The sequence below is a fragment of the Haematobia irritans genome, chromosome 4 (genome assembly GCF_050003625.1).
Source record: "Haematobia irritans isolate KBUSLIRL chromosome 4, ASM5000362v1, whole genome shotgun sequence".
Taxonomy (NCBI): domain Eukaryota; kingdom Metazoa; phylum Arthropoda; class Insecta; order Diptera; family Muscidae; genus Haematobia; species Haematobia irritans.
This window is the reverse complement of record NC_134400.1, coordinates 71,081,067-71,108,746: the sequence shown is the minus strand read 5'-3', so window position 1 is coordinate 71,108,746 and position 27,680 is coordinate 71,081,067. Positions and strand designations below refer to the sequence as shown.

At 32.9% G+C, this 27,680-nt stretch overlaps 2 protein-coding genes across 2 annotated transcripts; one reads left to right on the top strand and one right to left on the bottom strand.

The window, feature by feature from the left end:
- The first annotated feature begins 19,165 nt into the window (after positions 1-19,165).
- On the top strand, positions 19,166-24,106 carry LOC142235560 (uncharacterized). Its single transcript, XM_075306813.1, has 3 exons — positions 19,166-19,742; positions 20,581-21,277; positions 21,340-24,106. The coding sequence occupies exons 1-3, from the start codon at positions 19,166-19,168 to the stop codon at positions 24,104-24,106; spliced, it is 4,041 nt and encodes a 1,346-aa protein (XP_075162928.1).
- A 227-nt stretch (positions 24,107-24,333) lies between these two features.
- LOC142235559 (uncharacterized) lies at positions 24,334-25,503 on the bottom strand. The gene has a single exon (XM_075306812.1). The coding sequence runs from the start codon at positions 25,501-25,503 to the stop codon at positions 24,334-24,336; it is 1,170 nt and encodes a 389-aa protein (XP_075162927.1).
- Positions 25,504-27,680: the final 2,177 nt, after the last annotated feature.

Here is a 27,680-nt window from a genome sequence, read left to right as displayed (position 1 = left end):
ACTTTTTCATATAAAAGTTGCAATTTTTTTAGGTTTTGGGTGGATTTGTCAAGTTTTTGGGGGTGGTCACGAATTAAAGTCCTTTTCGCCCTAGGACGTATATTTAAGGAGATATGGGCAAAATAACTTTTTCATATAAAAATTGCAATTTTTTTAGGTTTTGAGCGGATTATTAAATTTTTTGGGGTGTTACGAATTAAAGTCCTTTTCGCTCTAGGACGCGTATATACGAAGATATGGGCAAAATAAGATTTTCAGATAAAAATTTCAATTTTTTTAGGTTTTGGGAGGATTATTCAATTTTTTTGGGGGTGGTCATGAATTAAAGTCCTTTTCGCGCTAGGGCGCTTAGTTTAGGAGATATGGGCAAAATACATTTTTCATATCAAAATTTAAATTTTTTTTTTAGGTTTTGGGTGGATTTGTCAATTTTTTGGGTGTGGTCACGAATTAAAGTCCTTTTCGCCCTAGGACGTATATTTAAGGAGATATGGGCAAAATAACTTTTTCATATAAAAATTGCAATTTTTTTAGGTTTTGAGCAGATTATAAAATTTTTTGGGGTGTTACGAATTAAAGTCCTTTTCGCTCTAGGACGCGTATATACGAAGATATGGGCAAAATAAGTTTTTCAGATAGAAATTTCAATTTTTTTAGGTTTTGGGAAGATTATTCAATTTTTTTGGGGGTGGTCATGAATTAAAGTCCTTTTCGCGCTACGGCGCTTAGTTTAGGAGGTATGGGCAAAATAAGTTTTTCATATCAAAATTTAAATTTTTTTAGGTTTTGGGTGGATTTGTCAATTTTTTGGGGGTGGTCACGAATTAAAGTCTTTTTCGCCCTAGGACGTATATTTAAGGAGATATGGGCAAAATAACTTTTTCATATAAAAATTGCAATTTTTTAGGTTTTGAGCGGATTATTAAATTTTTTGGGTGTTACGAATTAAAGTCCTTTTCGCTTTAGGACGCGTATATACGAAGATATGGGCAAAATAAGATTTTCAGATAAAAATTTCAATTTTTTTTAGGTTTTGGGAGGATTATTCACTTTTTTTGGGGGTGGTCATGAATTAAAGTCCTTTTCGCGCTAGGGCGCTTAGTTTAGGAGATATGGGCAAAATAAGTTTTTCATATCAAAATTTAAATTTTTTTAGATTTTAGGTGGATTTGTCAATTTTTTGGGGGTGGTCACGAATTAAAGTCCTTTTCGCCCTAGGACGCATATTTAAGGAGATATGGGCAAAATAACTTTTTCATATAAAAATTGCAATTTTTTTAGATTTTAGGTGGATTTGTCAAGTTTTTGGGGGTGGTCACGAATTAAAGTCCTTTTCGCCCTAGGACGCATATTTAAGGAGATATGGGCAAAATAACTTTTTCATATAAAAATTGCAATTTTTTAGGTTTTGAGCGGATTATTAAATTTTTTGGGGTGTTACGAATTAAAGTCCTTTTCGCTCTAGGACGCGTATATACGAAGATATGGGCAAAATAAGTTTTTCAGATAAAAATTTCAATTTTTTACGTTTTGGGAAGATTATTCAATTTTTTTGGGGGCGGTCATGAATTAAAGTCCTTTTCGCGCTAGTGCGCTTAGTTTAGGAGATATGGGCAAAATAAGTTTTTCATATCAAAATTTAAATTTTTTTAGGTTTTGGGTGGATTTGTCAATTTTTTGGGGGTGGTCACGAATTAAAGTCCTTTTCGCCCCAGGACGTATAGTTAAGGAGATATGGGCAAAATAACTTTTTCATATAAAAATAGCAATTTTTTTAGGTTTTGAGCGGATTATTTAATTTTTTGGGTTGTTACGAATTAAAGTCCTTTTCGCTCTAGGACGCGTATATACGAAGATATGGGCAAAATAAGTTTTTCAGATAAAAAATTCAATTTTTTTAGGTTTTGGGAGGATTATTCAATTTTTTTGGGGGTGGTCATGAATTAATGTCCTTTTCGCGCTAGGGCGCTTAGTTTAGGAGATATGGGCAAAAAAGGTTTCTCATATCAAAATTTAAATTTTTTTAGGTTTTGGGTGGATTTGTCAATTTTTTGGGGGTGGTCACGAATTAAAGTCCTTTTCGCCCTCGGACGTATATTTAAGGAGATATGGGCAAAATAACTTTTTCATATAAAAGTTGCAATTTTTTTAGGTTTTGGGTGGATTTGTCAAGTTTTTGGGGGTGGTCACGAATTAAAGTCCTTTTCGCCCTAGGACGTATATTTAAGGAGATATGGGCAAAATAACTTTTTCATATAAAAATTGCAATTTTTTTAGGTTTTGAGCGGATTATTAAATTTTTTTGGGGTGTTACGAATTAAAGTCCTTTTCGCTCTAGGACGCGTATATACGAAGATATGGGCAAAATAAGATTTTCAGATAAAAATTTCAATTTTTTTAGGTTTTGGGAGGATTATTCAATTTTTTTGGGGGTGGTCATGAATTAAAGTCCTTTTCGCGCTAGGGCGCTTAGTTAAGGAGATATGGGCAAAATAAGTTTTTCATATCAAAATTTAAATTTTTTAGGTTTTGGGGTGGATTTGTCAATTTTTTGGGGGTGGTCACGAATTAAAGTCCTTTTCGCCCTAGGACGTATATTTAAGGAGATATGGGCAAAATAACTTTTTCATATAAAAATTGCAATTTTTGTAGTTTTTGAGCGGATTATTAAATTTTTTGGGGTGTTACGAATTAAAGTCCTTTTCGCTCTAGGACGCGTATATCGAAGATATGGGCAAAATAAGTTTTTCAGATAAAAATTTCAATTTTTTTAGGTTTTGGGAGGATTATTCAATTTTTTTGGGGGTGGTCATGAATTAAAGTCCTTTTCGCGCTAGGGCGCTTAGTTTAGGAGATATGGGCAAAATAAGTTTTTCATATCAAAATTTTAATTTTTTAGGTTTTGGGTGGATTGTCAGTTTTTTGGGGGTGGTCACGAATTAAAGTCCTTTTCGCCCTAGGACGTATATTTAAGGAGATATGGGCAAAATAACTTTTTCATATAAAAATTTCAATTTTTGTAGTTTTTGAGCGGATTATTAAATTTTTTGGGGTGTTACGAATTAAAGTCCTTTTCGCTCTAGGACGCGTATATCGAAGATATGGGCAAAATAAGTTTTTCAGATAAAAATTTCAATTTTTTTTAGGTTTTGGGAGGATTATTCAATTTTTTTGGGGGTGGTCATGAATTAAAGCCCTTTTCGCGCTACGGCGCTTAGATTAGGAGATATGGGCAAAATAAATTTTTCATATCAAAATTTAAATTTTGTTTAGGTTTTGGGTGGATTTGTCAATTTTTTGGGGGTGGTCACGAATTAAAGTCCATTTCGCCCTGGGACGCATATTTAAGGAGATATGGGCAAAATAACTTTTTCATAGAAAAATTGCAATTTTTTTAGGTTTTGAGCGGATTATTAAATTTTTTGGGGTGTTACGAATTAAAGTCCTTTTCGCTCTAGGACGCGTATATACGAAGATATGGGCAAAATAAGATTTTCAGATAAAAATTTCAATTTTTTTAGGTTTTGGGAGGATTATTGAATTTTTTTGGGGGTGGTCATGAATTAATGTCCTTTTCGCGCTAGGGCGCTTAGTTTAGGAGATATGGGCAAAATAAGTTTCTCATATCAAAATTTAATTTTTTTTAGGTTTTGGGTGGATTTGTCAATTTTTTGGGGGTGGTCACGAATTAAAGTCCTTTTCGCCCTAGGACGTATATTTAAGGAGATATGGGCAAAATAACTTTTTCATATAAAAGTTGCAATTTTTTTAGGTTTTGGGTGGATTTGTCAAGTTTTTGGGGGTGGTCACGAATTAAAGTCCTTTTCGCCCTAGGACGTATATTTAAGGAGATATGGGCAAAATAACTTTTTCATATAAAAATTGCAATTTTTTTAGGTTTTGAGCGGATTATTGAATTTTTTGGGGTGTTACGAATTAAAGTCCTTTTCGCTCTAGGACGCGTATATACGAAGATATGGGCAAAATAAGATTTTCAGATAAAAATTTCAATTTTTTTAGGTTTTGGGAGGATTATTCAATTTTTTTGGGGGTGGTCATGAATTAAAGTCCTTTTCGCGCTAGGGCGCTTAGTTTAGGAGATATGGGCAAAATACATTTTTCATATCAAAATTTAAATTTTTTTTTAGGTTTTGGGTGGATTTGTCAATTTTTTGGGTGTGGTCACGAATTAAAGTCCTTTTCGCCCTAGGACGTATATTTAAGGAGATATGGGCAAAATAACTTTTTCATATAAAAATTGCAATTTTTTTAGGTTTTGAGCAGATTATAAAATTTTTTGGGGTGTTACGAATTAAAGTCCTTTTCGCTCTAGGACGCGTATATACGAAGATATGGGCAAAATAAGTTTTTCAGATAGAAATTTCAATTTTTTTAGGTTTTGGGAAGATTATTCAATTTTTTTGGGGGTGGTCATGAATTAAAGTCCTTTTCGCGCTACGGCGCTTAGTTTAGGAGGTATGGGCAAAATAAGTTTTTCATATCAAAATTTAAATTTTTTTAGGTTTTGGGTGGATTTGTCAATTTTTTGGGGGTGGTCACGAATTAAAGTCTTTTTCGCCCTAGGACGTATATTTAAGGAGATATGGGCAAAATAACTTTTTCGTATAAAAATTGCAATTTTTTAGGTTTTGAGCGGATTATTAAATTTTTTGGGTGTTACGAATTAAAGTCCTTTTCGCTTTAGGACGCGTATATACGAAGATATGGGCAAAATAAGATTTTCAGATAAAAATTTCAATTTTTTTTAGGTTTTGGGAGGATTATTCACTTTTTTTGGGGGTGGTCATGAATTAAAGTCCTTTTCGCGCTAGGGCGCTTAGTTTAGGAGATATGGGCAAAATAAGTTTTTCATATCAAAATTTAAATTTTTTTAGATTTTAGGTGGATTTGTCAATTTTTTGGGGGTGGTCACGAATTAAAGTCCTTTTCGCCCTAGGACGCATATTTAAGGAGATATGGGCAAAATAACTTTTTCATATAAAAATTGCAATTTTTTTAGATTTTAGGTGGATTTGTCAAGTTTTTGGGGGTGGTCACGAATTAAAGTCCTTTTCGCCCTAGGACGCATATTTAAGGAGATATGGGCAAAATAACTTTTTCATATAAAAATTGCAATTTTTTAGGTTTTGAGCGGATTATTAAATTTTTTGGGGTGTTACGAATTAAAGTCCTTTTCGCTCTAGGACGCGTATATACGAAGATATGGGCAAAATAAGTTTTTCAGATAAAAATTTCAATTTTTTACGTTTTGGGAAGATTATTCAATTTTTTTGGGGGCGGTCATGAATTAAAGTCCTTTTCGCGCTAGTGCGCTTAGTTTAGGAGATATGGGCAAAATAAGTTTTTCATATCAAAATTTAAATTTTTTTAGGTTTTGGGTGGATTTGTCAATTTTTTGGGGGTGGTCACGAATTAAAGTCCTTTTCGCCCCAGGACGTATAGTTAAGGAGATATGGGCAAAATAACTTTTTCATATAAAAATAGCAATTTTTTTAGGTTTTTAGCGGATTATTTAATTTTTTGGGTTGTTACGAATTAAAGTCCTTTTCGCTCTAGGACGCGTATATACGAAGATATGGGCAAAATAAGTTTTTCAGATAAAAAATTCAATTTTTTTAGGTTTTGGGAGGATTATTCAATTTTTTTGGGGGTGGTCATGAATTAATGTCCTTTTCGCGCTAGGGCGCTTAGTTTAGGAGATATGGGCAAAATAAGTTTCTCATATCAAAATTTAAATTTTTTTAGGTTTTGGGTGGATTTGTCAATTTTTTGGGGGTGGTCACGAATTAAAGTCCTTTTCGCCCTAGGACGTATATTTAAGGAGATATGGGCAAAATAACTTTTTCATATAAAAGTTGCAATTTTTTTAGGTTTTGGGTGGATTTGTCAAGTTTTTGGGGGTGGTCACGAATTAAAGTCCTTTTCGCCCTAGGACGTATATTTAAGGAGATATGGGCAAAATAACTTTTTCATATAAAAATTGCAATTTTTTTAGGTTTTGAGCGGATTATTAAATTTTTTTGGGGTGTTACGAATTAAAGTCCTTTTCGCTCTAGGACGCGTATATACGAAGATATGGGCAAAATAAGATTTTCAGATAAAAATTTCAATTTTTTTAGGTTTTGGGAGGATTATTCAATTTTTTTGGGGGTGGTCATGAATTAAAGTCCTTTTCGCGCTAGGGCGCTTAGTTAAGGAGATATGGGCAAAATAAGTTTTTCATATCAAAATTTAAATTTTTTAGGTTTTGGGGTGGATTTGTCAATTTTTTGGGGGTGGTCACGAATTAAAGTCCTTTTCGCCCTAGGACGTATATTTAAGGAGATATGGGCAAAATAACTTTTTCATATAAAAATTGCAATTTTTGTAGTTTTTGAGCGGATTATTAAATTTTTTGGGGTGTTACGAATTAAAGTCCTTTTCGCTCTAGGACGCGTATATCGAAGATATGGGCAAAATAAGTTTTTCAGATAAAAATTTCAATTTTTTTAGGTTTTGGGAGGATTATTCAATTTTTTTGGGGGTGGTCATGAATTAAAGTCCTTTTCGCGCTAGGGCGCTTAGTTTAGGAGATATGGGCAAAATAAGTTTTTCATATCAAAATTTAAATTTTTTAGGTTTTGGGTGGATTGTCAGTTTTTTGGGGGTGGTCACGAATTAAAGTCCTTTTCGCCCTAGGACGTATATTTAAGGAGATATGGGCAAAATAACTTTTTCATATAAAAATTTCAATTTTTGTAGTTTTTGAGCGGATTATTAAATTTTTTGGGGTGTTACGAATTAAAGTCCTTTTCGCTCTAGGACGCGTATATCGAAGATATGGGCAAAATAAGTTTTTCAGATAAAAATTTCAATTTTTTTTAGGTTTTGGGAGGATTATTCAATTTTTTTGGGGGTGGTCATGAATTAAAGCCCTTTTCGCGCTACGGCGCTTAGATTAGGAGATATGGGCAAAATAAATTTTTCATATCAAAATTTAAATTTTTTTTAGGTTTTGGGTGGATTTGTCAATTTTTTGGGGGTGGTCACGAATTAAAGTCCATTTCGCCCTGGGACGCATATTTAAGGAGATATGGGCAAAATAACTTTTTCATAGAAAAATTGCAATTTTTTTTTAGGTTTTGAGTGGATTATTAAATTTTTTGGGGTGTTACGAATTAAAGCCCTTTTCGCTCTAGGACGCGTATATAAGAAGATATGGGCAAAATAAGTTTTTCAGATAAAAATTTCATTTTTTTTAGGTTTTGGGAGGATTATTCAATTTTTTTTGGGGGTGGTCATGAATTAAAGTCCTTTTCGCGCTAGGGCGCTTAGTTTAGGAGATATGGTCAAAATAAGTTTTTCATATCAAAATTTAAATTTTTTTAGGTTTTGGGTGGATTTGTCAATTTTTTGGGGTGGTCACGAATTAAAGTCCATTTCGCCCTAGGACGCATATTTAAGGAGATATGGGCAAAATAACTTTTTCATATAAAAATTGCAATTTTTTTAGGTTTTGGGTGGATTTGTCAAGTTTTTGGGGGTGGTCACGAATTAAAGTCCTTTTCGCCCTAGGACGTATATTTAAGGAGATATGGGCAAAATAACTTTTTCATATAAAAATTGCAATTTTTTTAGGTTTTAAGCGTATTATTAAATTTTTTGGGGTGTTACGAATTAAAGTCCTTTTCGCTCTAGGACGCGTATATACGAAGATGTGGGCAAAATAAGTTTTTCAGATAAAAATTTCAATTTTTTAGGTTTTGGGAGGATTATTCAATTTTGTTTGGGGTGGTCATGAATTAAAGTCCTTTTCGCGCTACGGCGCTTAGTTTAGGAGATATGGGCAAAATAAATTTTTCATATCAAAATTTAAATTTTTTTTAGGTTTTGGGTGGATTTGTCAATTTTTTGGGAGGTGGTCACGAATTAAAGTCCATTTCGCCCTAGGACGCATATTTAAGGAGATATGGGCAAAATAACTTTTTCATATAAAAATTGAAATTTTTTTTAGGTTTTGAGTGGATTATTAAATTTTTTGGGGTGTTACGAATTAAAGTCCTTTTCGCTCTAGGACGCGTATATACGAAGATATGGGCAAAATAAGTTTTTCAGATAAAAATTTCAATTTTTTTAGGTTTTGGGAGGATTATTCAATTTTTTTGGGGGTGGTCATGAATTAAAGTCCTTTTCGCGCTAGGGCGCTTAGTTTAGGAGATATGGGCAAAATAAGTTTTTCATATCAAAATTTAAATTTTTTAGGTTTTGGGTGGATTTGTCAATTTTTTGGGGGTGGTCACGAATTAAAGTCCTTTTCGCCCTAGGACGTATATTTAAGGAGATATGGGCAAAATAACTTTTTCATATAAAAATTGCAATTTTTTAGGTTTTAAGCGGATTATTAAATTTTTTGGGGTGTTACGAATTAAAGTCCTTTTCGCTCTAGGACGCGTATATACGAAGATGTGGGCAAAATAAGTTTTTCAGATAAAAATTTCAATTTTTTAGGTTTTGGGAGGATTATTCAATTTTGTTTGGGGTGGTCATGAATTAAAGTCCTTTTCGCGCTACGGCGCTTAGTTTAGGAGATATGGGCAAAATAAATTTTTCATATCAAAATTTAAATTTTTTTTAGGTTTTGGGTGGATTTGTCAATTTTTGGGGTGTGGTCACGAATTAAAGTCCTTTTCGCCTTAGGACGTATATTTAAGGAGATATGGGCAAAATAACTTTTTCATATAAAAATTGCAATTTTTTTAGGTTTTGAGTGGATTATAAAATTTTTTGGGGTGTTACGAATTAAAGTCCTTTTCGCTCTAGGACGCTTATATACGAAGATATGGGCAAAATAAGTTTTCAGATAAAAATTTCAATTTTTTTAGGTTTTGGGAGGATTATTCAATTTTTTTTGGGTGGTCATGAATTAAGTCCTTTTCGCGCTAGGGCGCTTAGTTTAGGAGATATGGGCAAAATAAGTTTTTCATATCAAAATTTAAATTTTTTTAGGTTTTGGGTGGATTTGTCAATTTTTTGGGGGGTGGTCACGAATTAAAGTCCATTTCGCCCTAGGACGCATATTTAAGGAGATATGGGCAAAATAACTTTTTCATATAAAAATTGCAATTTTTTTAGGTTTTGAGCGGATTATTAAATTTTTTGGGGTGTTACGAATTAAAGTCCTTTTCGCTCTAGGACGCGTATATACGAAGATATGGGCAAAATAAGTTTTCAGATAAAAATTTCAATTTTTTTTGGGATTTGGGAGGATTATTCATTTTTTTTTTTTTGGGGTGGTCATGAATAAAAGTCCTTTTCGCTCTAGGGCGCTTAGTTTAGGAGATATGGACAAAATAAGTTTTTCATATCAAAATTTAATTTTTTTTAGGTTTTGGGTGGATTTGTCAATTTTTTGGGGGTGGTCACGAATTAAAGTCCTTTTCGCCCTAGGACGTATATTTAAGGAGATATGGGCAAAATAACTTTTTCATAAAAAAATTGCAATTTTTTTTAGGTTTTGAGCGGATTATTAAATTTTTTGGGGTGTTACGAATTAAAGTCCTTTTCGCTCTAGGACGCGTATATACGAAGATATGGGCAAAATAAGATTTTCAGATAAAAATTTCAATTTTTTTAGGTTTTGGGAGGATTATTCAATTTTTTGGGGGGTGGTCATGAATTAAAGTCCTTTTAGCGCTAGGGCGCCTAGTTTAGGAGATATGGGCAAAATAAGTTTTTCATATCAAAATTTAAATTTTTTAGGTTTTGGGTGGATTTGTCAATTTTTTGGGGGTGGTCACGAATTAAAGTCCTTTTCGCCCTAGGACGTATATTTAAGGAGATATGGGCAAAACAACTTTCTCATATAAAAATAGCAATTTTTTTAGGTTTCGAGCGGATTATTAAATTTTTTGGGGTGTTACGAATTAAAGTCCTTTTCGCTCTAGGACGCGTATATACGAAGATATGGGCAAAATAAGTTTTTCAGATAAAAATTTAAATTTTTTTAGGTTTTGGGAGGATTATTCAATTTTTTTGGGGGTGGTCATGAATTAAAGTCCTTTTCGCGCTAGGGCGCTTAGTTTAGGAGATATGGGCAAAATAAATTTTTCATATCAAAATTTAATTTTTTTTTAGGTTTTGTGTGGATTTGTCAATTTTTTGGGTGTGGTCACGAATTAAAGTCCTTTTCGGCCTAGGACGTATATTTAAGGAGATATGGGCAAAATAACTTTTTCATATAAAAATTGCAATTTTTTTAGGTTTTGAGTGGATTATTAAATTTTTTGGGGTGTTACGATATGGGCAAAAAAAGTTTTTCAGATAAAAATTTCAATTTTTTTAGGTTTTGGGAGGATTATTCAATTTTTTTGGGGGTGGTCATGAATTAAGGTCCTTTTCGTGGATTTGTCAAGTTTTTGTGGGTGGTCACGAATTAAAGTCCTTTTCGCCCTAGGACGTATATTTAAGGAGATATGGGCAAAATAACTTTTTCATATAAAAATTGCAATTTTTTTAGGTTTTGAGCGGATTATTAAATTTTTTGGGGTGTTACGAATTAAAGTCCTTTTCGCTCTAGGACGCGTATATACGAAGATATGGGCAAAATAAGTTTTTCAGATAAAAATTTCAATTTTTTTAGGTTTTGGGAGGATTATTCAATTTTTTTGGGGGTGGTCATGAATTAAAGTCCTTTTCGCGCTAGGGCGCTTAGTTTAGGAGATATGGGCAAAATAAGTTTTTCATATCAAAATTTAAATTTTTTTAGGTTTTGGGTGGATTTGTCAATTTTTTGCGGGTGGTCACGAATTAAAGTCCATTTCGCCCTAGGACGTATATTTAAGGAGATATGGGCAAAATAACTATTTCATATAAAAATTGCAATTTTTTTAGGTTTTGAGTGGATTATTAATTTGTTTGGGGTGTTACGAATTAAAGTCCTTTTCGCTCTAGGACGCGTATATACGAAGATATGGGCAAAATAAGTTTTTCAGATAAAAATTTCAATTTTTTAGGTTTTGGGAGGATTATTCAATTTTTTTGGGGGTGGTCATGAATTAAAGTCCTTTTCGCGCTAGGGCGCTTAGTTTAGGAGATATGGGCAAAATAAGTTTTTCATATCAAAATTTAAATTTTTTTAGGTTTTGGGTGGATTGTCAATTTTTTGGGGGTGGTCATGAATTAAAGTCCATTTCGCCCTAGGACGTATATTTAAGGAGATATGGGTAAAATAACTTTTTCATATAAAAATTGCAATTTTTTTAGATTTTGGATGGATTTGTCAATTTTTTGGGGGTGGTCACGAATTAAAGTCCTTTTCGCCCTAGGACGTATATATAAGGAGATATGGGCAAAATAACTTTTTCATATAAAAATTGCAATTTTTTAGGTTTTGAATGGATTATTAAATTTTTTGGGGTGTTACGAATTAAAGTCCTTTTCGCTCTAGGACGCGTATATACGAAGATATGGGCAAAATAAGTTTTTCAGATAAAAATTTCAATTTTTTTAGGTTTTGGGAGGATTATTAAATTTTTTTGGGGGTGGTCATGAATTAAAGTCCTTTTCGCGCTAGGGCGCTTAGTTTAGGAGATATGGGCAAAATAAGTTTTTCATATCAAAATTTAAATTTTTTTAGGTTTTGGGTGGATTTGTCAATTTTTTGGGGGTGGTCACGAATTAAAGTCCTTTTCGCCCTAGGACGCATATTTAAGGAGATATGGGCAAAATAACTTTTTCATATAAAAATTGCAATTTTTTGTAGTTTTTGAGCGGATTATTAAACTTTTTGGGGTGTTACGAGTTAAAGTCCTTTTCGCTCTAGGACGCGTATATCGCAGATATGGGCAAAATAAGTTTTTCAGATAAAAATGTCAATTTTTTTAGGTTTTGGGAGGATTATTCAATTTTTTTGGGGGTGGTCATGAATTAAAGTCCTTTTCGCGCTAGGGCGCATAGTTTAGGAGATATGGGCAAAATAAGTTTTTCATATCAAAATTTAAATTTTTTAGGTTTTGGGTGGATTGTCAGTTTTTTGGGGGTGGTCACGAATTAAAGTCCTTTTCGCCCTAGGACGTATATTTAAGGAGATATGGGCAAAATAACTTTTTCATAGAAAAATTGCAATTTTTTTAGGTTTTGAGTGGATTATTAAATTTTTTGGGGTGTTACGAATTAAAGCCCTTTTCGCTCTAGGACGCGTATATAAGAAGATATGGGCAAAATAAGTTTTTCAGATAAAAATTTCATTTTTTTTAGGTTTTGGGAGGATTATTCAATTTTTTTGGGGGTGGTCATGAATTAAAGTCCTTTTCGCGCTAGGGCGCTTAGTTTAGGAGATATGGTCAAAATAAGTTTTTCATATCAAAATTTAAATTTTTTTAGGTTTTGGGTGGATTTGTCAATTTTTTGGGGTGGTCACGAATTAAAGTCCATTTCGCCCTAGGACGCATATTTAAGGAGATATGGGCAAAATAACTTTTTCATATAAAAATTGCAATTTTTTTAGGTTTTGGGTGGATTTGTCAAGTTTTTGGGGGTGGTCACGAATTAAAGTCCTTTTCGCCCTAGGACGTATATTTAAGGAGATATGGGCAAAATAACTTTTTCATATAAAAATTGCAATTTTTTTAGGTTTTAAGCGTATTATTAAATTTTTTGGGGTGTTACGAATTAAAGTCCTTTTCGCTCTAGGACGCGTATATACGAAGATGTGGGCAAAATAAGTTTTTCAGATAAAAATTTCAATTTTTTAGGTTTTGGGAGGATTATTCAATTTTGTTTGGGGTGGTCATGAATTAAAGTCCTTTTCGCGCTACGGCGCTTAGTTTAGGAGATATGGGCAAAATAAATTTTTCATATCAAAATTTAAATTTTTTTTAGGTTTTGGGTGGATTTGTCAATTTTTTGGGGGGTGGTCACGAATTAAAGTCCATTTCGCCCTAGGACGCATATTTAAGGAGATATGGGCAAAATAACTTTTTCATATAAAAATTGAAATATTTTTAGGTTTTGAGTGGATTATTAAATTTTTTGGGGTGTTACGAATTAAAGTCCTTTTCGCTCTAGGACGCGTATATACGAAGATATGGGCAAAATAAGTTTTTCAGATAAAAATTTCAATTTTTTTAGGTTTTGGGAGGATTATTCAATTTTTTTGGGGGTGGTCATGAATTAAAGTCCTTTTCGCGCTAGGGCGCTTAGTTTAGGAGATATGGGCAAAATAAGTTTTTCATATCAAAATTTAAATTTTTTAGGTTTTGGGTGGATTTGTCAATTTTTTGGGGGTGGTCACGAATTAAAGTCCTTTTCGCCCTAGGACGTATATTTAAGGAGATATGGGCAAAATAACTTTTTCATATAAAAATTGCAATTTTTGTAGGTTTTAAGCGGATTATTAAATTTTTTGGGGTGTTACGAATTAAAGTCCTTTTCGCTCTAGGACGCGTATATACGAAGATGTGGGCAAAATAAGTTTTTCAGATAAAAATTTCAATTTTTTAGGTTTTGGGAGGATTATTCAATTTTGTTTGGGGTGGTCATGAATTAAAGTCCTTTTCGCGCTACGGCGCTTAGTTTAGGAGATATGGGCAAAATAAATTTTTCATATCAAAATTTAAATTTTTTTTAGGTTTTGGGTGGATTTGTCAATTTTTGGGGTGTGGTCACGAATTAAAGTCCTTTTCGCCTTAGGACGTATATTTAAGGAGATATGGGCAAAATAACTTTTTCATATAAAAATTGCAGTTTTTTTAGGTTTTGAGTGGATTATTAAATTTTTTGGGGTGTTACGAATTAAAGTCCTTTTCGCTCTAGGACGCTTATATACGAAGATATGGGCAAAATAAGTTTTCAGATAAAAATTTCAATTTTTTTAGGTTTTGGGAGGATTATTCAATTTTTTTTGGGGTGGTCATGAATTAAGTCCTTTTCGCGCTAGGGCGCTTAGTTTAGGAGATACGGGCAAAATAAGTTTTTCATATCAAAATTTAAATTTTTTTAGGTTTTGGGTGGATTTGTCAATTTTTTGGGGGGTGGTCACGAATTAAAGTCCATTTCGCCCTAGGACGCATATTTAAGGAGATATGGGCAAAATAACTTTTTCATATAAAAATTGCAATTTTTTTAGGTTTTGAGCGGATTATTAAATTTTTTGGGGTGTTACGAATTAAAGTCCTTTTCGCTCTAGGACGCGTATATACGAAGATATGGGCAAAATAAGTTTTCAGATAAAAATTTCAATTTTTTTGGGATTTGGGAGGATTATTCATTTTTTTTTTTTTGGGGTGGTCATGAATAAAAGTCCTTTTCGCTCTAGGGCGCTTAGTTTAGGAGATATGGACAAAATAAGTTTTTCATATCAAAATTTAATTTTTTTTAGGTTTTGGGTGGATTTGTCAATTTTTTGGGGGTGGTCACGAATTAAAGTCCTTTTCGCCCTAGGACGTATATTTAAGGAGATATGGGCAAAATAACTTTTTCATAAAAAAATTGCAATTTTTTTTAGGTTTTGAGCGGATTATTAAATTTTTTGGGGTGTTACGAATTAAAGTCCTTTTCGCTCTAGGACGCGTATATACGAAGATATGGGCAAAATAAGATTTTCAGATAAAAATTTCAATTTTTTTAGGTTTTGGGAGGATTATTCAATTTTTTGGGGGTGGTCATGAATTAAAGTCCTTTTCGCGCTAGGGCGCTTAGTTTAGGAGATATGGGCAAAATAAGTTTTTCATATCAAAATTTAAATTTTTTTTTAATTTTGGGTGGATTTGTCAATTTTTTGGGGGGTGGTCACGAATTAAAGTCCATTTCGCCCTAGGACGTATATTTAAGGAGATATGGGCAAAATAACTTTTTCATATAAAAATTGAAATTTTTTTAGGTTTTGAGTGGATTATTAAATTTTTTGGGGTGTTACGAATTAAAGTCCTTTTCGCTCTAGGACGCGTATATACGAAGATATGGGCAAAATAAGTTTTTCAGATAAAAATTTCAATTTTTTTAGGTTTTGGGAGGATTATTCAATTTTTTTGGGGGTGGTCATGAATTAAAGTCCTTTTCGCGCTAGGGCGCTTAGTTTAGGAGATATGGGCAAAATAAGTTTTTCATATCAAAATTTAACTTTTTTAGGTTTTGGGTGGATTTGTCAATTTTTTGGGGGTGGTCACGAATTAAAGTCCTTTTCGCCCTAGGACGTATATTTAAGGAGATATGGGCAAAACAACTTTCTCATATAAAAATAGCAATTTTTTTAGGTTTCGAGCGGATTATTAAATTTTTTGGGGTGTTACGAATTAAAGTCCTTTTCGCTCTAGGACGCGTATATACGAAGATATGGGCAAAAAAAGTTTTTCAGATAAAAATTTCAATTTTTTTAGGTTTTGGCAGGATTATTCAATTTTTTTGGGGGTGGTCATGAATTAAGGTCCTTTTCGTGGATTTGTCAAGTTTTTGTGGGTGGTCACGAATTAAAGTCCTTTTCGCCCTAGGACGTATATTTAAGGAGATATGGGCAAAATAACTTTTTCATATAAAAATTGCAATTTTTTTAGGTTTTGAGCGGATTATTAAATTTTTTGGGGTGTTACGAATTAAAGTCCTTTTCGCTCTAGGACGCGTATATACGAAGATATGGGCAAAATAAGTTTTTCAGATAAAAATTTCAATTTTTTTAGGTTTTGGGAGGATTATTCAATTTTTTTGGGGGTGGTCATGAATTAAAGTCCTTTTCGCGCTAGGGCGCTTAGTTTAGGAGATATGGGCAAAATAAGTTTTTCATATCAAAATTTAAATTTTTTTAGGTTTTGGGTGGATTTGTCAATTTTTTGCGGGTGGTCACGAATTAAAGTCCATTTCGCCCTAGGACGTATATTTAAGGAGATATGGGCAAAATAACTATTTCATATAAAAATTGCAATTTTTTTAGGTTTTGAGTGGATTATTAATTTGTTTGGGGTGTTACGAATTAAAGTCCTTTTCGCTCTAGGACGCGTATATACGAAGATATGGGCAAAATAAGTTTTTCAGATAAAAATTTCAATTTTTTAGGTTTTGGGAGGATTATTCAATTTTTTTGGGGGTGGTCATGAATTAAAGTCCTTTTCGCGCTAGGGCGCTTAGTTTAGGAGATATGGGCAAAATAAGTTTTTCATATCAAAATTTAAATTTTTTTAGGTTTTGGGTGGATTGTCAATTTTTTGGGGGTGGTCATGAATTAAAGTCCATTTCGCCCTAGGACGTATATTTAAGGAGATATGGGCAAAATAACTTTTTCATATAAAAATTGCAATTTTTTTAGATTTTGGGTGGATTTGTCAATTTTTTGGGGGTGGTCACGAATTAAAGTCCTTTTCGCCCTAGGACGTATATATAAGGAGATATGGGCAAAATAACTTTTTCATATAAAAATTGCAATTTTTTAGGTTTTGAATGGATTATTAAATTTTTTGGGGTGTTACGAATTAAAGTCCTTTTCGCTCTAGGACGCGTATATACGAAGATATGGGCAAAATAAGTTTTTCAGATAAAAATTTCAATTTTTTTAGGTTTTGGGAGGATTATTCAATTTTTTTGGGGGTGGTCATGAATTAAAGTCCTTTTCGCGCTAGGGCGCTTAGTTTAGGAGATATGGGCAAAATAAGTTTTTCATATCAAAATTTAAATTTTTTAGGTTTTGGGTGGATTTGTCAATTTTTTGGGGGTGGTCACGAATTAAAGTCCTTTTCGCCCTAGGACGTATATTTAAGGAGATATGGGCAAAACAACTTTCTCATATAAAAATAGCAATTTTTTTAGGTTTCGAGCGGATTATTAAATTTTTTGAGGTGTTACGAATTAAAGTCCTTTTCGCTCTAGGACGCGTATATACGAAGATATGGGCAAAATAAGTTTTTCAGATAAAAATTTAAATTTTTTTAGGTTTTGGGAGGATTATTCAATTTTTTTGGGGGTGGTCATGAATTAAAGTCCTTTTCGCGCTATATCAAAATTTAATTTTTTTAGGTTTTGTGTGGATTTGTCAATTTTTTGGGTGTGGTCACGAATTAAAGTCCTTTTCGGCCTAGGACGTATATTTAAGGAGATATGGGCAAAATAACTTTTTCATATAAAAATAGCAATTTTTTTAGGTTTTGAGCGGATTAATAAATTTTTTGGGGTGTTACGAATTAAAGTCCTTTTCGCTCTAGGACGCGTATATACGAAGATATGGGCAAAATAAGTTTTCAGATAAAAATTTCAATTTTTTTAGGTTTTGGGAGGATTATTAAATTTTTTTTGGGGGTGGTCATGAATTAAAGTCCTTTTCGCGCTAGGGCGCTTAGTTTAGGAGATATGGGCAAAATAAGTTTTTCATATCAAAATTAAAATTTTTTTAGGTTTTGGGTGGATTTGTCAATTTTTTGGGGGTGGTCACGAATTAAAGTCCTTTTCGCCCTAGAGTAGTATGGGAATGAGAGAATGAGATCAAAGGAATGGCCAAACCGTGTCAAATTACACTTCCCCCTCGCCCTCTCATACCCCCCTTGATGGCAAAATGGTGTCCAATTACACATCTCTTTTCCCCTCCCCACACCCCTTGGTCTACAAATAAGTTCTATGTGGGTGGTCTTGTCTGTCCTTGTTGGCCTCTGCCATGAGACTTTTGCCTCTGCCATGAGACTTTTGCCTCTGCCCATGAGTCATTTGCCTCTGCCCTTACTTTTGACTTTTGTCTCTGTCCGTCTGGAAGTTTTCCTCTATGAGTTTAAAGTTTTACCCTTGGTGATCGTCACGTCGGATCACTTTGGAGTAATTCGACACCTTTTTGCCTCTGACCATCTGCATCAAGGAAATAAAAAAAATATGAGCAATGGGAATAAATTGATGGGGAAAGGGGTTTTAATATTGGGCTTCTATTTGTTTGGTCTTTTTTTTCATAAAATTGTCGCCTTTATTTTCTTCTCCAAGAAATTATATAATTTTGTTATTTGTTTATATTTTGGAATCTAGACTTGAGATCGTTGGAGTTTCTGTTTTGTTTTTTTTTTTCTTTTTTTATTTTTTCAAATGGTATGTGCAATTGGATTGAGTGAATTACGTTCCTCCTATAGTGGACACCAGAGACCGTATTGATCTCGCACACATTTGGGAAATAAATAAATAATGTGTGTGTGTGTGTGTGTATGCTTGGGAATTTGTTTGTTCACTTGTGGTGTAGCCTTTGAAAAAAAAAAAATGAATTTGGTGTGACGTAGTAACTTCATTGTACACGCAGTTAGAAGAAGGGGGGAGTTTTGTTTACGTGTTACTTTGAGACACGTTAATGACCTTGACATAGTAAATATAATTGAGGCCATACTAAAGAACCAAATGAGTGGTTATAATCAATGTACTGAAAATTAGGTACAGTTATCATCTTAATCACTCATAGCAGGCAATTTATCTGCTATAAATAGTTGCTTGAATTTGGTGGAGAATTCAGTTAAGATATTGAAATATGACGTCCAACAAGAATTTGGTGGAAACATTTAACTCATTGAGTTACAAAAATATATTAAGCATAAAGGATATGATCCCATATTCTGAATATGCTATCAAAGGAGCCTATAAGACGACTACGAGATATGGAGAAAAAATTGTATTACAATTGGATGACAGCATTTTATACCTACCAGCGAGATTTACTTCCCTTGGTGACGATGTTATGAAACTCCTGAGTGATGACTCGTTTGCTGTGGTTAAAACGCCCCTCCGTGAAGGAAGCGATAAGAATTTATTTAAGCTAGAGTTAAGACAAATGGTTCATAAAGATTCATTTTTTTCGCCATATTTATCATAAAAAAAAATCAAAAATAAATAAATAGATATGAAAAATAAGAAAGCGCATTGGTTTTGTTTTGTTTGGTTCACGACAATTAATTGAGGGAAGGGTTTCCACTCACTTCATCTGAATTCATTAAATTTTTAGTTCAGTTCTATCCAAAAAAAAATTTTGTTTATGCTATTGCAACCGGAGTAAAAAGAAACAATCCACTTACAATGCAATGAAATTAAGAGCGTTTTCTAAACAAATATTGAAAAATTGTCATACATATCCCGAATGAAAGGCTTATTAAAAAATCTTCATGTGAGGAAAAATATTTTTCTTATTCACTCGCATTTAAATCCCAGTGCAGTTAAGAACAAAAAAATGGAAAATTTTCAACTGCAAAGCGAGATTGATGGTACCATCAATGCTGTCCTGAACTCGCCAGGATTTATGCAGTATTTGGAGTTGGACGAAACTCCAAATGTCAGTTCCCATAGTGTGAATACACCCATCCAACTACAAAGCGAGATTGATGGTGTCATCAATGCTGCCCTGCAGTCACCAGGATTTATGAAGTATTTGGAGTTGGACGAAACTCCGATTGGCAATTCCCATAGCGTGGAGACATCCATGGAGGAGGACAATACTCCAGAAAGTGTAAGGTGCGCTGTAGCCATGTCACAGGAGGTGGACATGGAAGTGGATGAGGATCCAGGCCTTGCGGAATGTGGACAACGGTTCACAGAATCGTGGTTTGACAGCCTTAGGGAAGAACTACCGGAAAGGGCGATAGTTACCAACGTCATCATACTACCGCCTTGGAAAAAGCAAGAGAGAGACACAGAATGGGGAAATCTAATAAACTCATTCATAGAATATGATCGCCAATATCCAGCGACGGTGGACGCGGCAATAAAATTTTACATGGAAATAATAGATTTTTTTTTAATCCTTAGTTGTATGTTAAGCTCTCTTGAAAATTAAAAATAAAAAAATAAAATATAGATATAGATATAAATTTATATAAGTCATTGAAGTAATAAAGAAAAAAAAATTACGCACACAAAATTTATAACACACATTTTTCCTTGGGTGAGGTCTTGTGTCACTTTCGATAGCACTTCTTTGAAATAAATACTTGAAAATTAAAAGAAAAAACTATGTTCTATGTCTGATGTAAGAAGAATTTTTAAAAGGAGTTTTCTTTATTTTTTACTTGTGATTTTGACGTCGGTCTGTAAACACGGCTTTTTGGTCTTCTCGAGTTTTTTTTTTTGAATTTAAAAGTTAAAAATATTAGAAAAAAAACATACAATGGCGCGTTATAACTGTAATTTTTGTCAGTGTACTTTCAACGTGAAAAAAGAGTACATACGTCACAACAAAAAACATTGTTTTGTGTGTAAAGCATTATTTAATAACTTTTACGCATTACGCTATCATTTAAAAAGTGAACACGGCGTAAAAAATAGTGTTCAAGCTGGGAGCAATACAATTATTTCAATAAATGATGAAGTGACTAAGAAAAATCATTATTGCGAAGACTGTAGTGTATATGTTCCCATGAAAAAAGTTCATGAAAGGACAAATGAGCATAAACAAAAAAATTAGCAAAAAAATTGAAGAAAATGTGAACCAAATATTTGGCTTTTTCAATGGGAGAATTACGTCTTATGAATATATAAACAAGACATCTATTCTTCTACCGGAGGACTTTCTGAGAGAGGCAAAAAATTCACTTATTAGACTCCTAAAATCCAAACTAGATGAACACATCTGTTTAAAATTCAACATAGACCTAACAGCGGAATATGTGAAACCAGTGGTGGAGGCTATTTCCGAAGGTCCGTCATCCAGCCACAGGAAAAATGACGGTGTAAGCGAACCCACAATTATTAATCATTCTGCGAAAATGAAATTGCTTACACAGGCTGATGACGTCGAAACAGCTTTTGATGAGCAGTTAGATCGCTTAATGACCAAGCTATCAGAATTTCAGGAAAGAGATTCTGGGTGGGCGTTGCAGAAACTTATTAAGTTAGAAATTAACATAAACAAAGCTTGTCTAACCCGTGGATCACACTTTATTGAGACGCCAAAAAATTTGGCTAATAAACTCGCTTGCCTTAATATTCAAAATCGAGAGGATAACTTCTGCTTCAAATGGTGTCTGGTTGCAGCTTTATATGTAAAGCCTCTTAACAATCCTAATCGGACAACATCCTATAGAGTAGATATAAGTCAAAATCGTATACAACTGTCATCTGGTATAGAGCTTATTTTTGACGGTCTACAGTTTCCTTTGGCGCTTGCGGATATTAAAAAGTTTGAAAAAATGAATGGCGAAATAAGTGTAAATGTTTTTGGCTACGAAGGTGAGGAGGTGGTGGGACCGTATTACTTAACAAAACAGGAAAAAGCTAATCACGTCAACCTCATACTTCTCTACAATGCGGACAAATTCCATTATATATTAATAACAAATATGTCAAGGTAATGTATTGAAAAAAAAAAAACATAAAGATTGAAAAGCTAAAATATGCTCCTTTTTTCAGATTGTTGAGTAAGCAGATAAGTGATCATAATGGAGAGATTTATATATGCAACAGCTGCTTACAACATTTTGTTCAGGAGATAACCTTGATTGCGCATAAAAGAAACTGTGGCTCTATTGTATGCAGCTTACCGCAGGGTGATAAAGCTATGGTAACATTTAAAAATTTTGAAAGGCAAATGAAAGTACCGTTCGTAGTATACGCCGATTTTGAGTGTGCTTTAGAGCCTATAGTAGATGAACTAAATTTCTCAAACACTAAACGCATAAAAAAACACATTCCATACGCATTTAGTTATCTAATTCAATGCAATTTTGATAACAATTTAAATCGTTTTCGCTTATATACGGGCGAGGATGCACCAAAAAAATTTATTGAAAACATAATGCTAGATTGTAAAGATATATACCATAAATATTTAAGAATAGTTGTACCCATGACTAACTTAACGCCCGAGGAGAACGAAGATTTTGATAGAAGTATTTACTGTCATATATGTGAGCAGGAAATAGGTGAAGATAAAGTTCAAGACCATTGTCATTTAACTGGAAAATATAGAGGCGCAGCACATTCCAATTGTAATCTTCAATACAAAATACCACATTTCATTCCAATATTTTTCCATAATTTTTCATCCTATGATTGTCATCTATTTGTCAAAGATTTGGTTGAATGTGAGGGTGAGACAACGGTAATTCCTCTAAATAAAGAGGTTTATATTGCTATGTCGAACTTTATTCCAATGGACCAAAATTATCGTCTAGAACTTCGTTTTCTGGATAGTTTCAGATTTATGTCCGCGAGCTTAGATTCCATATCCCGAAATTTGTCTGATGATATGTTTCATAACACAAAAATACATTTTCCACAACCAGCTGATTTTCTGTTGATGAAGAGGAAGGGTGTTTTTCCGTACGACTACATATCCTCATTTCAGAAACTGTCAGAAAATCGGTTACCCCCAATAACAGATTTTTTTAACAGTTTAACAAATAGTGAATGCTTAGCCGAGGATTATAAACATGCGCAAGATGTTTGGGAAAACTTTGGCTGTCATTCCTTGAAAGATTATATGGAATTGTATTTGAAAACAGATGTATTGTTGTTATCTGATATATTTGAGAATTTTAGAGAAATATTTATTCGGGTTCATAAACTCGATCCATGTCATTATTTTACGTCGCCAGGTATGGCATGGGGGGCTTTTACTAGACGCATTACATTGGATAAAATTGAGATTCATCTTTTAACGGACATAAATATGCATAATTTTGTTAAAAAGGGTATAAGTGGTGGCATTGTTCAGTGTTCGAAACGACATTCGGTAGCTAACAATGAGTATATGGAAAATTATGATGCACTTAAAGAAATAATAATGCATATGTACGTAGATGCCAACAATTTGTACGGATATGGAATGTCCCAAAGCCTACCTCAAAAAGATTTCGATTGGATTGTTGGTGATGAGCGTTTTCTTCTAAATTTTTATAAAGAAAACATTGCGAATCTCCCACACGATTCCGAAATTGGTTATATATTGGAAGTAGATATTCATTGCCCTAAACAGTTTCACGATTTTCTGAATGATTTCCCTCCATGTCCCGAAAATAAAAAACCTTTTGGATTAAAGTTTTGTAAACTTATAACGGATTTTGTTGACAAGGATTTTTATATAATTCATTATAGAAATCTACAGCAAGCTTTGTCGCTAGGTCTTGTTTTAAAAAAGGTTCATCGAATTTTATCGTTTGTGCAAAGTAATTATATGCAAAAATTTGTAGATATAAATAGTCAATGTAGAGCTGCAACTGACAATCCCTTTGAGAAGGACTTTTTCAAACTTTTAAATAACGCAGTCTATGGAAAAACTATGGAAAATGTTGACAAACGAAAGGACGTCAAATTAGTTAAGTACTGGGAACGGACATACAGAAACAGGTTAGGTGCAAGAGACTTAATAGCAAAACCGAATTTCAATAGCCTTGTACAATTTTCGGATGAAACGCTTGCCATTCAACTTAATAAAGTTAAAGCATATTATGATAAACCTATTTTTATGGGCTTCGCAATATTAGAAGCGTCGAAATGGTTTATGTACGATTTCTATTACAATTTTCTTGTATCTAAATTTCAACGTGACGTGTCATTGCTATATATTGACACAGATTCGTTTATTCTAGAGTTCCGTGGGAGAGATTTCTATAAAGAGTTGTCGGTGACAGATATAAAGGAAAGATTTGACACATCAAATTATCCCATAAATAACCGATATAATATACCACTTGTCAACAAAAAGGTAGTAGGGATGATGAAGGACGAAAATTGCGGTCGTATTATGACAGAGTTCGTTGGTCTTAGACCCAAAATGTATGCAATTAAAATAGAAGGGGACAAAGAGGTCAAAAAAGCAAAGGGTGTTAAGAAGTCTGTCTTAAAAAAATACAACATTGATTCTTATAGAGATTGTCTGTTAAGACAAAAACTTTACAGAGATGAAATGATCACATTCAGGTCGGTAAAACATCAAATATATACAAATAAAGTAAAGAAGGTTACATTAAGCTATTCGGATGATAAAAGATTTATCAATCCTGATGGAGTGACGACGTATGCATGGGGACATTATAATTCCAATATTGCATTAGCGGTAAGCGATGAAAGCATAGATTTAAATTCTATTGAACCTATGGAATTTGATGTTAACTTAGATATAATGAACACTAGTGATCTTGCAACTTTAGAAGAACTAGGTGATTTAGATTTGTAATTGATTTATTGACTTAATATATAAATATATATATAATAGCATGAATATTTTTTTTTTTTTTTATATTACAAATAATTTATGTTTTATTTCGCACTCTTAAGATAGTACACATTTATAAATTATACATATAATTAATTGTTTTATTTTTAAATAATAAACTCTATTTGTTAACAATAAATAAATGAAGAAAAAAAAACAATAAATAAAATAAAATTTAAAAGTGTTCTTTATACAATTTTTCGAACAATTCCGTTAAGTGGTATGTATTCTAGTAATCGATCGTGAATAACTATACAATAAGCCAGGGTAGATCCTGGAATTGGTTTACTTGTTTCAAACTCCAATTTTACATCTATGGGTCCACTTTTAATCGTTTCATTCTGATGGTTAACATTGATAACAATTATAGGAGTGGCTTTGAATTTTTCGCAAGAGAGAATAGGTTGTGATTCACGGAAAAAGTAATTTTCCTGAAATGTAGAGTACATTTCGTAAAGGACAGCATACCGATTTTCTTCAAATTTTAAATTTAAGTCATCGTATGGATAGGTTTCTGAATTTAAATGTACTTTAAAATTAGTTAAGTTGCAATGGGTAAATTTTCCATCTCTTTCAAATGCAAACAGAATAAAGCGTGGCCTCTCTCTATTCGTCGAAAGTTTAACATTCCAGTAATTTTTGGTTGAGCCAGCAAACGTTGGATTAAAATGACAGTCCCAACTACGGAAAGCTATGGGTAATGAAATACCGTCCCTTACAGTTTTCATCATATTGAGTTTCATTCCATCGGACAAACGTACATGAAGAATTCTCCATGTAATATTCGAAATCGTCAAATTAACAGTTTCAGTGGGAACTGTAGAGTAACACACATTGTTATCATTTGAACTTCGAAGAAGTATAAGCTCGTGTTTACTATGCAAAATGACTTTATTATAATCTTCTGCGAACCCCAAAAGCATTTTGAGGGGTAAGTAAAAATTAAAAGCCTTCAATACTAGTTCTTCGCCGTTATTCCATCCGGCGTTTTTCATTACATTACTCTCAAAATCAGTCATGGAAACAAAATTTTTTATTGTGCTTGCTTTTCCCAAATATCTCGTGCGGTCAACCTCTATACCATTGATATCATATCGAATTTCATCGAACATATGAGCTACGCAATTGCTGCTTAACCGTGCATTTTCAGTTGTCCCGCCTCCCGAAACACTTAGAAAACCTTCTATGTAAATATAACTTTCACAGGGTAGAACAAAAAGATCTTGATTTTGAATACATATCCTTATCTCATCATTATTTTTGAAAGAATTAACATATGGCGTGTAACTATGATAATCCTTTTTTATGATACTCTCTTCGGAGAACGGTTTTTCTGTTATATTAAAGATTTCAGTCATTTTTTAATATTAATTTAAGTGACTTTAAAAACGTTTTATTTTCTTTAGTAAGTTTAACTCTCTTTGGTTTGAAAGTTTCAAGTGGAATGTTTATGTTTCTCCTTTTGATGCTATATTTATTATAAATGATCATTTTGCCTGTGGTCTAAGATGAAGTCGTAGTGAAATTTCTTCTCCTCGAAAATTGATCATACGTTGTTCTTGGTCAACAATCCAAATCTTTAATGAACTGATTTCCTTGACGGTAACTGGTAAATAAATTAAATTTGTAGGCATTTCATCCAATTTATATCCCGGAGGTACATTGATGGCAAACTCATGTATTATGTGCACAGGTTTATTATTCATGTAGGCCCCAGAAGTTATATTGCAATGTATTTGAATGGCATTTACTTTCAGAATATTAACAGGATTAGGGGACCTGTGTCTTATGCCAGATTTCAAAACGATCTTTTCAAAACCAAATAAAGATCCAATGGAATTTTCATGATTGAAGTTTATATCGTCATGAGAAGAAAATATTTCGATTTGTAAGGTATTATTGTTAGCAATAATTTCTAATTGTTTATGTCCATTATGGCTTCTGTATGCCGATTTGATGTAATCAACAATATCTTCAATTTCATATGCACCGATTGGTATTTTAATTTCACCATCTCCTATGTGAAACAAATTATTATCGGAGTCAACATTTGGAATGGAATTGTAGGAATGAAAGTCTACCAAAGAACATTCGTATTCTTCATTTAATTGTATTGATGGGAAATAATTAGCGGTTAATATTGACGACCGCCCAGTTAGGGCTAACGTTATTGACATTCTGAACGCTAATGACTTATTGGGCAAAACGCTTACTTTGTTAAGTTTTAATAGATTTTTATTATAAAATTTCGGATTTATTTACCCAGGAATTATGGAGGTTTGAAAATCCCAACCATTTTACGTAGGCTTTATCCCCAGTAGTTCTAAGAATTTTTTCAACAAAATAGGTATTGGGATATCGAGTGCGACGAATTTCCTGCTCGTAAAATCCACCTTTAATAGGATGACCTTGATAGTCTTCCAATATATATGTGACGGGGTTTGTTATTCGAACTGTCTTTACTCGAAATATTTCTGTGCTAAAATTTGGTGTATACCCCTTTTCAAAAATATTTTTATATTTACTGATGCGTACATAATCTCCGACTTTATATCTGTGAGGCTTAAACATTTTTATACGATTATATACAGTGTCTAACAATTTCTTTTCATTTTTATTGGCAACATCTTTTGGTGCCATTTTTATTGTTCGATGAAACTTCTTATTATATTTGTTTATAAGTTCTTTGTAGATATCAATCCAATGATAAGTGCCGTTGAAAGAAAATTCTCGAAACATTAGCGTTTTTAATGTTCGATTAAATCTTTCCACAATGGATGCCTTCATTACGCTATATGTTGAATAATGATTAATCGAATATTTTTCCATTAATCCGTGAAATTCTTTGTTGAAAAACTCCTTTCCATCGTCGGTTTGTAAATTTTTTGGAACTCTACCCAACAAAAGTATTTTTCGAAATGCTTTAGATACATCGCTTGCTGTTTTAGTTTTTATGGCTTCCCCCCAAGCATATTTTGAAAAGGTATCTATTACTGTTAACAAATACTTAAATCCATTATTTGCTGTAGAATAATTTCCCATTTCAACCAAATCTGCTTGCCACAGATCATCAATCCCCTTCATTATCACCCTACGTCGAGGAAAATGTTTACGTGCTTGGGAGTGAATCTCATTGACAATTATTCTTTTCTCCATTATTTTTGCTCTGCAATTATATGTGAAATCACATCAAGAACATTTGAAATTTTATGCTTTACTTCAGAAACTTCTTCTGATAGACGACTAAATTCCACACTCAGTTTTTCTTTGAACATTTCTTGGGAATGAACGATTTGTGCTTGTAAATAAGCTTTGTTGACCGCGTCTCTGTCTTCTGATGGGTGACCCAAATTTTTGATTTTTTTATATTGGATATCAAGGTTGTTACTTTGGTCCAGACTAATTCCCAAAATTTTAGAGGCATTTCTCTTAGTAGAAATTGAGTTGGAAAAGTGTCCGAACTTGTCAACGCTCATTTTTCTATTAAAAGATTTTACGAAATTCAATATATTATATTAGCTTCTTTTAATTCCTC

What these genes read in the sequence shown, in the direction of transcription:
- LOC142235559 (XM_075306812.1), bottom strand. Translation starts at nt 25,503, where the DNA reads ATGACTGAAATCTTTAATATAACAGAAAAACCGTTCTCCGAAGAGAGT.
- LOC142235560 (XM_075306813.1), top strand. Translation starts at nt 19,166, where the DNA reads ATGGAAAATTTTCAACTGCAAAGCGAGATTGATGGTACCATCAATGCT. An exon ending in TTTTTTTTTAATCCTTAGTT is followed by an intron (nt 19,743 to 20,580) that starts GTATGTTAAGCT and finishes AATTCAACATAG; the next exon opens with ACCTAACAGCGGAATATGTG. An exon ending in TTAATAACAAATATGTCAAG is followed by an intron (nt 21,278 to 21,339) that starts GTAATGTATTGA and finishes TCCTTTTTTCAG; the next exon opens with ATTGTTGAGTAAGCAGATAA.